Source organism: Pinus tabuliformis, chromosome 7 (assembly GCF_031772625.1).
Source record: "Pinus tabuliformis cultivar Carrire ecotype Pingquan chromosome 7, CPIR1, whole genome shotgun sequence".
NCBI classification, from domain to species: domain Eukaryota; kingdom Viridiplantae; phylum Streptophyta; class Pinopsida; order Pinales; family Pinaceae; genus Pinus; species Pinus tabuliformis.
The window spans coordinates 1318349329-1318362793 of NC_142293.1; the positions used below are offsets into that span (position 1 = coordinate 1318349329).

The 13465-nt window shown below is 39.7% G+C and overlaps 1 protein-coding gene across 1 annotated transcript in view; it reads right to left on the minus strand.

Annotated features, from left to right (window-relative positions):
* The window catches only part of LOC149252416 (ATP-dependent DNA helicase SRS2-like protein At4g25120), a 429434-nt gene that overhangs the window by 389199 nt on the left and 26770 nt on the right, over window positions 1–13465 (minus strand). Inside the window, exons 3-6 of the mRNA XM_089459690.1 lie at window positions 5757–5852; window positions 4508–5621; window positions 4341–4382; window positions 4078–4241 (exon numbers count right to left, since the gene is read on the minus strand). Coding sequence (XP_089315816.1) covers window positions 4078–4241; window positions 4341–4382; window positions 4508–5621; window positions 5757–5852 — 1416 coding nt within the window. The remainder of the gene's footprint in view (window positions 1–4077; window positions 4242–4340; window positions 4383–4507; window positions 5622–5756; window positions 5853–13465) is intronic.

Below are 13465 nucleotides of genomic sequence, written 5' to 3' on the forward strand. Positions count from 1 at the left end.
CTCGTTTAGATCATAATCATCATTAGTTGTTAAACTCCATCCTCTTGACCTAACCTGGGTCCATTTGGTCCCGTGTGGTCCCATATCTTATCAAAGTCAACTCTTCAAAAACCACTTGGGAAACCAAGTTCCACAAGGATTTTAGGCTTTAGGAAGCTCCTTCACAAGTCACATTCCCTAAGCCAAGCCCTTAAATCCCTATTCCCCTATCCTAGAGAACCTTGCACCTTGCTTAAAAAGCAAGCAAGCCCCACTCTTGAGTCTCTCCGAGTAAAGGGTCATCGAGATCACTTCACATCCATCTTAGTCGATCTATCCTTCATAAGTGATTCTCTACATATCGGGTCTCCTCCCATCAGTGAAATCCGTAAAGAGTAAGAGGCTTTAGCTATGGTGAGGGTGGGCTTTAGCTTCGTTGTTGCTCTTGACCTAGCAAGTGCCCCTCTAGGACCCCCTGCTAGTTTGAGCGATAACGGGCTCAATATTAACCTAAGCAACCACTTCTTGTTGGGTCCCTTCTTTATCACTATCTAACACATGTATTGTGTGAGAAGGGCCTGCTCCATCACCTGATCCAACTACTCTAGAAGCATTATACTAGTTCTTTGTCTTTCCTTCACCTTCCCAAGAAATAGAAGCATATGGCTAGGTGTACATTAGCTTTACACAATGTTGCTTGCATACACCTCTAGGGTCATATTGATGGAAGCTCATCTCGCTGAATCTAAGACGGTTAAGTTCTTCAATTTCTGCCTCTACTACCTTCATATTCTTTATTTCATACAACCCTACTTGTAGAGGGAAGATAGCCATGGTGACTTCTTCGACCTCTATAATTACTATGACAATCCTGTGCATAGCTGGTAACCAATCTCTTGCATGACTATTTTATCTGTCACATACTTCAGCATAAGATGTGGAGGCTTATAAACTCCGAAGACTTTGATAAATGTGCCTTCAGAAGATGTAAACCAAACTGCAACTTTAGCAACAACTTCTTTGGCCTTGTCAATCATGCAAGGTGATTCAACCTCAAATATCATCTGATATAGCACTGCAATAAAGTGCTCAATTATCTTCTCATACACTCCCCTGTAACTGACCTCTGACAAAATCTTGCAATAGGTGTGGACAGGAGGTTGTTGCTTCGTCCACTTCCACTCTAGACCCAGGAATTCATTCCAGGCACATATCTCATCAAGCAAGTAGGTCGACATGTAGAATTTGGGATGCTCACCTTGTGAAGCAATTTTTCGCCTTTGCAACATTCCTCTATAGTTGTTGGGCTAGTAGGTCTGACCAATTGAAGATCTTTCCTTCTGCAGCAAACGGGTAGCCCATATAGACCCATCCTTCTTCAAAGAACTTTGTGTTTTCATGCCCATATAATCTGCAACACATAGCCATAAGATATTGATACAATTTCCTCAATAACTTTGTTCTGTAAATTCCTTCAGCCTTCTAGCGAAATTTTCCCAGCTCTTGCCACCATGTTTTGAGAAAGTTTGTTGTAACAAATTGAGAATAACAAGTCGCATAGAATATGGAAATGAAGTATTCCTCCGGCTTTGGTAGCTTGTAATAAGAATGAAGATCATGGGGCTGATATGTAGCGAGCTCTTGCCCAATTACACCCCTGAGGAGCATATTTTTAGAGTCGAGATGCTGCAATATCCATCCTATCACTTCTGCACAAGGTAAAACTGGATACCTACTAGCAATCTTGTCAAATTTGGACCTTTTGACATTGACATACACTTCCCTGTCCTCTAGGTCTTCTGGGAACTCATCCTTGATAAATTCTCTGAATATCATCTGCCATGTTAAGGTGGTGGACTTATCAATGAATTTTGTGTCTGTCAAGATAGGTACTTTAGCTCTCAAGTTGTACATGACACCTTCGATGTTGCTTTCAGTAACCTCTCTTGTTGGCCCCTTGCGTGTAACTGGAGGCATAGTGTCAGTGGAAGATGACAAACTAATAGGGTCCGAATTTGCAATACCTAGAAATTGGAATTCAATCATGGCAAAAACACAATCAGTCCCACAAAACCACCAATTCTATCTTGTTTACTTATGCAAAAGAAGTTGTTATGAAGGGACAATGCATTGGTTCTGAGCACATGAGTACAAGCTTGAGGCAAGGTCAATCCACTGGTCACTAGAAGTGTGTTATGCGCTAAGGCTGGAAGAGAAACTAGCTTGAGCGCAAGGCGCATGAACAGGAGACAGTGAGTTGAGGCTTAGGCTTTGGAGATGCGCAGTGTGCTCATGCTGGAAAAGAGTGTCCTTCTTGGGCTCAGGACACATCTTTAGTGGGCAAGGGGTTGCATGCTTATCATCTAGAACTGTGCTTTGCACTACCTAAAGCAAAGAGGCTAGTGAGGGGCGCAAATCGCATCTTCAATGGACAAAGGGTTGAACATTGTGATATGGAAGTGCGCTCTACGCACTTGAGGAGAGACAAGCCCTTTGATGGGTGCAGGTCACAATTCTAAGAAGCAAGGATTCAATAGTCTATGGGCTAGGAGAGCGCAATGCGTTGGTGAAGGGTTTGAAGAGTATATAGTTGGCGCAATGCATAAAAAACAAATATCTGCTCAGAAATCGACGAAGTGTTGAATAAAAGCAAGCAAGAGGGATTAGAAGAATGAAAAGAATAGCATGCACACACATATATACAACCACAATCAGGATTGGAATGCGAACAGCCCAAGAATGCGAAGAGACACTAAAAACAATCAAGCAAGAACTAAAGCGACACTTTTAAGAGCGAAATTTCAAAGTGTTGCAGTTGAAAAACTTACCCGGAAGATAGCGCACTTGTATCCAAGAGTGAAGAATGCTCCTTGTGCTCCAAAAGTGTGCAAAGCTCCAAAGCAAAAGATAAGTGTGAAATGAGCGATGGGTTGGGCTCTTTATATAGGGAGAGCACACATGTGTGAGCAAATTAGGGTTTGAAGGTGCGCCTATCGCATGTCGCAAAAATCAAGGGATAAGGATGAGATAATTGCCACTAGAGAGTGCAATAGCGTTGTCTTTAGGAAGTGCGCTCTAGCTATCTTTACAAAGTGCTCTCTAACTGTCTCTAAAAGGTGTGCTCTAACTGTCATCAAGGAGTGCGCTAGGCTTGCTCCCAAGAAGTTCGCTCATGTTGTCCATAGGAAGTGTGTTCGGCCTGTTAACAAAGAGTGCACTCCACTGTCTCCATGGAGTGCGCTCCACTATCTCCAAGAAGTGCGCTAGGCCTATCTTGAGAAAGTGCGCTATGAAGGGAACACGACTTAGGAGAAGACTTGAACACTTAGAAAAATATGACCAAGCATGACTTTGATGACTTAAAACGACAGTTCACATGATCATTACAGGGCTCCAAAATTTAAATGAAGGCAAAATTTTGGAGGGTGTTGTAAAAGCTACAACAGATACCTACACCCCAAGCCCCAACACAAGTTCAAGGATATCCTTTCTGTCTCCCGAGTCAATATCTATTATCACCATTTATCAAAGGCATCCTCCTCCAGCGTCTTGCACCAAAAAGACCATAATAACCCCCCTGTGCTCGAGGTTTTGCAGACCTTATTCATATTCATTATTGCGGTGGATGAAAAAATTAAACTCTTCCTCCAAATCTAGCAGACTTCCCTGAGTGCTATTGTGATTTTGCATCAGCAAGTTTTAAGCAACCCTAGCCAAGATCTTGCAGCTCATGCATGTTCAATGCACAATCATATATATTGTGATAAAACGGCATGAATATTCACAAATATTTCCCTCCCCACTCCATAAGTTACGTGAACAAGTTAAAGACAGGTTCTATTTATTTTTAGTCTCTGACACTTTTTATATTGCACCCATACTACATGGTGCTTTGGATGTTATGTTTTATTTGTAGCCCTTGTATTTTCAAATTCCACTCAGAGATGCTTTAAGAACACTCTTGCAATACTGTAATAACATATTTAACAGTCCAATGGACCAAATTCTATTTATTATTTGATGATCTTCCAAGATAATATAGTTTCTCACTTTAGAAGAAGAAAAACAAAATTTCAGAAGGGGACAAATCCATCATACTTTTCAGCATGCAAACGGCAGAGTTGCAAGCAAAAAGAGTGGAATGTGGAGATAGAAAGTTCCTTTGCTATTGCTTTTCCCACTACTGCCCCAACTCGCTCCCCCATTTCAGTTGCTGCTGCTGTTGTGAAAGTCATTGCCAGAATATTCCTTGGATGCACTCCCTGAAAATGTCTCGGATCAGACATAAAAGATAACAAAATATCATGGTAAAACATTCAAGATTGAGATGAACTAAAGGTTTGATGACTTCAGTACCATACCTCTTTTAATAATGTCAGCAATCGTGCAACCATTGTTGAGGTCTGATATTATAAAATGCCACGTAATAAATTTACAGTTATTCATACACAACAGCATAAAAAGGAGCGAACAGGAACTCAATTTATAACGCAAAGCAGAAAGCAAAAAAGAAAACTTCTGAACTTACCTTTCCACTTCCTGGACCTGCCAGTATCAGTAAAGGTTTTGAAATGTCACTTGTAGCTGCCTCTCGTTGTGTCTCATTCAAAGACTGCAGATATGCTGGCAGGCTATCAGATGCAGATATTGATGAGGCACCTGAACAGCATGAATAATCTACTAAACTGTCCGACTGATTTGATGAATGTTCAGAAAAAAGTTGATTTGTTGCTTCCCCCGAAGTGATCATTGAATTTCCATGAACTTGATTAGCATTACTAAAGTCGGTCTTGTGAATACTTCCAATACATGTACCCGTAAGTACCTCGAGTGGTTCAAGTTGTGATCGATGTGTGTCATCCATCTCAGTCTTGACCCCTCTCAATACCAAATTCTCTGCATCCGATGGCATAACACTCATAGAACAGTTTGAGGATATTTCAGCTGACTTCACAGAAGCACAGGTATCACGATGTAAACTTGAGCCATAAACTATTTCTGCAGGATAAATCTCTGTCTTCAGACAATTACTTTCATGATCTGCTTTAGGTTGTTCTGAACTTAGCAAATCAGAAATATCAGCAAACACAGGATTACCAGAAGGCATCCAGCCCTGGTTTCCTCCCAGTACGTTCAAAGGCCTGACTGATACCTGTTCTTGATTTAACAGAGGTTTTTTCTTGCAAAGGGCATCAATCTCTTCAAATAAAGCATCATCAAAATCTTCAAAAGGGTTTTCTGGTAGAGGAATAATCTTCTCCAATGTAGCAGCTTCCAAACATGTTTCAGAAGAAAACGAAAAGCCATTGCTTATAGAACCTTGCATCCAAGTCTTATTTTCCTTTTCTGAGAACTCGGATTTACTGTCATGAGGGACAAATAATTTGTTCTTCTCTTGTCCTTCATCTATTTTCAATGACCTTGAAGTTGAATATTCACTATCCATGTATGAAATGCTTGAAATTGCTACAGAATTCTGATTCTGTTTGCTTGAAGAGCTAAATTTAGCATTTTGAAAATCTAAATTATTACATCGATATAAATGTCTTGATGTCATTGTGTTAGTTTGTATTTCTGCTAGAGGACATCGTGGAGCCTCACTGAGATAAGATGAACCACATAATTTAACAGTATCCATATTTCTGCAATAATAAATAAACTCTCATGGTAATGACACAATCAAATTTCAAAAATGCAAATACTAATATAGTAAAAGATTCTTTCTATTGCAAAATTCAGAATTAACAATGTTTGCAGAATCAGATTTTTAGAAATACCTTGCAGTTATCATATTGGGCTGAATTTCTGTAAGCGGAAATCTTGGATGCCCATTCACATCAGATGAAACACATACTTTAGTCACATTCATATTCCTGCAAAAGTAAATGGATTGACTTCTATGATAAGAAGCCTTTCACACATTTGAAAACTACAATTTTAGAAAAACCTGCAAAGCATAATCTTCATAGGAAAATATATATGCCATGTTCCCAAACACATACCATCAAGAATTTTGTAACAAATAGTCCCTGTTTGTATTCGAAGATAGAATTATTTTGTAGATGTATAAATATATATTGAATGATAAATATGTAAATCATTGATGACATTACAATGAGGGGCCCCTGCTATAATACCTAGGCGGGGTGCCTTTTCGTACTAAAGGACATTTCTTTTTGATAAGACACAACTTTTCATTTAATCATATTTATTTATATTTATTCCATTTATGTTTGTTACATTGTCGTCCTCTTAAGAAATGCTTTCCCCTCAAAGCATCGAAATAGGATTTTTTCTAGTTGAGCACATTTCCATGGTGAAATGAAGTTTATCTGTTTTTATGGGTTTGACTTCATTCGCAATTTGAGCCTTGGTGAGGCTCCTATGTATTGTTTGCATCTTTGCGATAGTGGAAGCTTCAACACCATATAATTTATAATGTTGTCCTTGCCAATTAAACTCTGGGAACTGTTCTTCATGGTTTGCCGTATAACTTCCTAACTCCATCAACCATTCTGCACCTAGCACTATATCCATCTCTTCAAGTGGTAGAGCATAGAGTTTTGTTTGTAGTTCCAGCTCTTGTATCTGAATTGAAACCTTATGACATTTTGCTACTTCTTTGACCTTTTGTCCATTAGCAATCATCACGATGAGGTCCTTGGTGGGGTACACAAAAAGGTTTAGTTGTTTAGCAACAACAATGTCTATACAATTGTGAGTACTGCCAGAATCTACAAGTATTGTGACATTTCTATCTTTTATGACTCCTTTAAGCTTCAGGGTCTTAGGTTGTGGTTGCCCTATCATGGTTGTTGGTAGAACTATAGAGTTGCTTTCTTTTTTCCTTAAAGACTGGATCCTCTCCTTTCTGAGATATGGTGGAACATGTTTTGCAATCAGTGGTTGTAATTGGCCTTTTTATCTTTCTTTGAAGTTTGTTGTCTTCATTTCTATTTGGCTGGGCACATGAGATTGAAGCTAGCAATGCCTTTTGTGGTGTATCGTCATAGTTTGAATTTGCATTGTATGGTAAATTGATTTCATCATCTGGCTCTTGTACTTCTACTTGCTTTCCATCCACTATTTTATAGTAGTATGATGACATGTCTTCACATCTATGTCTTCATGTCCAATTTTACCACACTTACGACAACTGGTTTTCTTAGTTTTCCCTCTTTGATTTGCTGCAAGATTTGTCTGAGTCTTTTTCTGCTTCGCACAATATGTAGTCTTTTATTGTTGCATGTGCGCCCTAGTGACCATTTGTCACCACAATATCTACATTTGTTTACCCCTTTCTTATCTGAGTCCCAATGCCAGTTTTCATCTTCTCCGATGAATGATGGCATGTTGAACTTGTCCTTCCATTCAATTAATTTCGCCGCATGCCTAGCGTCCTCAACTGTTTTAGGGTGCCATAGCTTTATTTCACTATGGCTGTAATCTTCAATCTACAGATGTACATTTTAGCAATTGCTCATCTATGAATCTATTTTGTGTTGTGGCCAAAACTTCAAAATTGGGAATGTAGTCATTCACATTTCCCTTCTATTTAATATGAACGAATTTGTAGTACAAGTCACCATCTTCCTCATCATGGAACCTTTTTAATAGGGAAGCTATGAAAATTTGCCAATGAAAAGAAAGTGCCACATTTTCTGGTCCACCAAAGAAACCAATCATAAGCTTCCTCTTTTAAGTTATTGGAGGCTGTCACATTTTGTCTCTTTCACCAGCGCAAGGGGTTCGATTCAAAAATTCCTTCCATTGGTTGACCCAGAAAACTACTCTTCTTGGTCCTTGACTCGATGTTGGTTTTTGGTAAGCTAAGGGTTCGGCAATTAATGTGTCTACCCTTTCACTTAGCTAGTCAATTCTTTCGCCCTAAAAGTTAAGTATCCTTGTTGTTTTGTCCTTGTTGTCATTTCTCATTCTTAATGTAGTTTGGAATCAATTCACAAATCCTCTATCAATTTGTCAATTTTGTCTCCTTTCTCTATTAATTTATTAATTTTATCCATTAACTCTTTTTGTCCTTCTCCCAACTCTTTTTGCTCCATCGCAACGTTACCGAGAGGATGCCTTATGCTATTGACCTCGTCTCTATATATCTTATATACAAAATAATTTTTTTTAATAGTAAACTTTCTTTTATCCCCTTCTTTTACTTTATATACTTAAGTACAATATATATATATATATAATAAGTGAAATTTTTAAAGTAAAGCTAACTTAATGAAACATTTGAAGGTTTAAAAAAATATATGAATGATTCATGAAGCACGACTTTGAGAAAGGTCACTTATGGGCATTTATGGAGGTTCAATACATGCAGATGTACGAACGACGCCCTTCTACTATAATTAATTAATTTGGTTGAATGATTAAATTGGCAGCTTTAACATACAGTTGCACAAATAGGACTGTACAATTATAACTAATTGATCTACATTAAATGGCATCTTTGTCAAATGGAGGTACAGAGTGCAAAATCTAATACAAAGGTGAGGAATGGTATGAGAACAAAACGCGGGATACAGTTCAAAAGCACAATGGTATGAATAACCGAGTATGGAGTAGTGAATAGCATGGACTTTACACAAAGCTTCTAATAGTGGCAGTTGATTGTATTGTGCAAAATTCATGCCAATAATCATATGGTTGTGGAATGCAAGCGGATGGCGTCAGCAGAACAAGTTTGGCAGCAAGGTGTGATGACTACAGAATGGAGTTGGTGGTGATGTGCGGTGTCACATGCAGCAAACACTTGAGGATCTCTGGTTGTCTAGTATACATTCATGTTCCTGTGGAGAAGAGGACAAAGCTACAGCCCTCGGTAGAGAAGGGCATATTTATGGGATACAATGAGACTTCGAACACATACAAGATTTTCATTCCAACACAGAGGAAGATAATTGTCAATAGGAATATTTAGTTTGAGGACCTAGCATCCAAGAAATCTCATTAGCTACTTCCAGTGACAAAGGAGGGGGAGAAGGAGGCTACTAAGAATGAGCAACATTCATCACCTACTTCCAGTTCAAGGAGTCAAACATTAAGTGAGAAGGAGAGGAGTCAAAAGCACCTCCTACCAGTTGTGTCAGGAGACCTCGATGGTTTGAGCAAAAATTGAGGGATGCTCAAGAGCATGCGGATGCTCCTATGAGCACATTCAAGGTGAGTAGACCTCCACGGAAATTTCAAAACTACACAACACTTATGAATAGCATTATCGATTCTGAACCTTCCAATTTAAGGAGGCAACAGACCACTAGGTTTGAAGGGATGCCATGGTGGAGTATAACTCCATTATGACTCATGAGGAATGATGTATGGGATATAGTTGCAAAAACGAGAGGACAGGGCAGTTGTAAGTTCTAGGTGGCTCTTCAAGATCAAGCACACTGTAGAAGGTACCATAGAGAAATACAAGGCAAGGTTTGTGGTGAGGATTCTCCCAAAAAGAGGGAGTGGACTACAAGGAGACACTTACTCAAGTCGCCAAATATACTGCCATTAGGATTGTCTCAATCATGAGGTGGAGGATACAACAGATGGATGTCAAAACAACATTCCTCAATGGGGTGACTAAGGAGGAGTTGTATATAGAGCAGCCTCAGAGCTTTGAGGTACAAGGGAGGGAGCCTCATGTGTGCCTATTGAAGAAGGATTTATATGGACTTAGGCAGCACCCAGGTCGTGGTACTCCAGGATTGATAGGTATTTATAGAACATAGACATCACCAAAGAGTGAGGTGGATCCCAAATTGTACTTCATACTTGTTGGGGATGATCCACTCATCGTGGTGCTATGCGTGGATGATTTATTTCTCACAAGAGCAGGAAGGCTCATAGCAAGGTGCAAGGCAGACTTGGCTACAGAGTTCGAGATGAAGGACATAAGGTTGATGCATTATTTCTTGGGCTTAGAGGTATGGCCGCGGAGGTCAAGTAACATCTTCCTTGGTCAGGGGAAGTATGTTGTGGATATCCTGAGGAGATTCGGGATAGAGAACTATAGACCTATGATCACCAATCTAAAGAAGGTCTTGACTTTAGATTCAAAGTTGGTGGATCCTACTTTGTATAGACAACTAATAGGGTCCTTGAGGTATTTGGTCAACACCAGACCAAATATCTATTTTGTTGCGAACATCTTTAACCAATTCATGCAAGAGTCAAGGAAGGTGTATTGGGTAGCAACGAAGCATGTGTTGAGGTACTTGAGAGGTAAAATGTAATACAGCCTAAGCTATCTTGGTGGTGATGTACTGAAGTTGTAGGGATATACAAACTCAAATTGGGCAAACAATGCAACAAATAGGTAGAGCAACTCAAGGTGTTGTTTTGGCCTTTAATCAACGATGATTTCCTGGTTTAGCACGAAGTACACTTCCATAGCATTCTGTTTAGTCGGCATAGTATATGGTAATGAGTGTGGCGAGTTGTTAGGCCATTTGGTTATGCAAGTTAGTTGTAGGACTATTTGCTCAATAGTTGGAGCATACGATGATACATTGTGATAACCAAACTTGTATCAAACTCTGATAATCTAGTGTTTCATGATAGGACCAAACATATTGAGATCATATATCACTTCATCAAAGGCAAGATCCAAAAAGGGATAGTGATGCTTCAATATATCTCCACAGATGAGCAAATTGCTGACATTCTCACCAACCCCTTGGTGAAAGGAAAGTTTGTGTTTTAGAAGGACAAGCTAGGGGTTGTGCAGAATGCCTTCCTTGCTAAGAAAGAGTGTTGATGCCTGTAGCTCAAACAGGTAATTTTGCACAGGTCTAAGTTTCTAGAGCCTAGACGTGTGGAAGTCATCTAATTAACTCTTAACCTTAGTAATTACTTTAATTATTAAAGCAATTTTTTTTGTGAGAAAAGTGAATTAATCTAAAGAAATGCAAAGGTTATTTGACAGTCAGCCATAGTTATTGCATTCACAAAACTGTAAGGATAAAAATCGAAATTCAGCACATTTAATAAGCAGTTGCACAAATTCGATGAAGTTCAACCAATTTAATTAGCATGTTAACTGAATTGTCATCTTGCCATTGGGTGGTGTAGGAGAGTTTGTGAGGTGGGGGAGGTTTGCGGCCCTCAAGGAGAATTGGTATCGGGATGTTTACGAGGGCCACATGTAGCCCAGTTTGTTTTGTGAGGGAGACTAGGGATGTGATCTAGAGGAGAAAAAACAGATAAAGATGCATATTCATCGGGCTAAATGAAATCATTGACAATTGTCTTTTCAAAAGGGCTTACAGTTTGATAATAAATTTGTAATGTTTATTAATAACATAGTCTTAATATATAATTATATTATTAATGTAAAATCATTTTTGTTCAAGATTTACTTTAATGACGAATTTTATTAGAGATTTTTAATATGACCAATTTTATTAGAGATTTTTAATATGACGAACTTTTACCAAATTTCATTGTTGTCGAATTCAAATACAAAACATGAACCGAGTGACTTAGCAGCCAATTGTAAAGCCAACCAGCCAGCAGCCCCTGATATTTGTTATTTAATGATGATATGCCACGTTCCTCCACCATCTGCATCAGCCACATACCTCTCACCATCCAACACTTCCACTTGAATGAAGGTGGGTTGCTATTCAAAAGGTACTTTGATCATTTCGCAATTAGGTGCTTATAATTGTTTGTTTTGGGCATTTTGTATGGATAAAGGGGTGATTTGGAAGATTGATTGATCTTAACTATAAATCTGTTCGCTCGCCTTACCAAGGGTTAATCTTTAGCACTAATCCAGTGGGACCTCCCTTGAGGCCTTTGCATCTTGTTAGGGACATTGCTTCAAAGATCCTAAGTGAGATAGTGTGTTCATTCTCCCCTACACCATACTTGACACTTTTCATCTCACATTACAAGCCCCTTATATACCACCTCCATTCTTCGGGCCTAACTTGCCATTGGTTCATTGGGATTTGGCACCCTCATGTCCACACTCTTTGAGTAGGGCTGGAAACATTACTCGGGAGGTTGAAGTAGTTAAAATGGAAAAGCATAATATTGCCACAATAAAAGAAAAAGAAGAAAATCAAAATGCAAAAGATGGTCAGGACATAAGTTGGCATGTGGAAAAAAGCCTAGAATGAGCTCTACCCTCCTCATTTGGCCATCACCAACTTCCTAAGTGCATGATGCTCCATTATAGCAAAAGGAACCCTTGCATGTCCCAACCCTAATGAGCAATGAATTGTCTCATCTTAAGGGGTAATATTAAATGCTACATCATAAAGAGCAAGCTCTAACCCTTGAGTTATGCACCATAATACAAAGCATTATCAAGAAAAAGTAAAAGGCATACTAGAGGGGTGAAAAAGCATGGCAACTCGTGCTTCCACAATTGCTCCCTCCTTTACATCTATACACTCAGGATGTGGACTCCCCATCAGCTGGTCCCCTTGACCATGGCACTTGGCCATGAAGCCTTTTCCTCTCCATTGCCACTTATTTACACTAACACCTATTGATTGAGGGGTTGACCTTGGAAATGCCACCTCCCCTTGGGGGCTAGAAGCACCTAATAGGGTTGACCATTAGCCACCTCTATCAAGGTAGGGAACACCTTTACAGGACTTGGTCTAGTTAGATATCGGAAGGTGATCCAAGTTTGAAGTATTAATATGCCCTTAACATCCAAGTTTGGTCCACTTAGATGCTCATATGATCTTAGTCTCTAATGAATGGTTGCTTTCACTAGAGTTTAAGTTGGTTTTTTCAAGTGATCCACAGCAGCCTGGGCCTTAAAGGCACCCACTCCACAGGTACCCAAGCATTTCAAAGAGGTTGATGACTTGGCACATGCAGCATTACCCACTTGCAACAAAGCATTGGGCCTTATGATGACTTGAGCAAATGATACATGTCCTAGAGCACCCCCAAGACCTACGACACTAATCTTCTTTGACCTAGTAGAGGATTCTTCATGATCGCACCATTGGACCCAACATGCCCCCAGGCTAGCCTTGACACTACCTGATGGGCAGGCGATGATTCAAATCCCAGATGAGGAGGCCCTTCGTTGACCATTGGAGACCCATGGAGATGACGTACTGACAGCCTAGCTGGATTTGGGACCCCTGAGGATGATTTGAGGTGGATTTGAGGGGCACTCCTCAAATGATGGATGATCCTAGCACATAGACACTAATCTTCTTTGACCTAGTAGAGGATTCTTGATGATCGCACCACTGGACCCAACATGCCCCCAGGCTAGCCTTGACACTACCTGATGGGCAAGCGATGATTCAAATCCCAGATGAGGAGGCCCTTCGTTGACCATTGGAGACCCATGGAGATGACATACTGACAGCCTAACTGGATTTGGGACCCCTGAGGATGATTTGAGGTGGATTTGAGGGACACTCCTCAAATGATGGATGATCCTAGCACATAGACATAATATATTATCAAAAATCAATAGGCGGGCATGCTCTCTAAT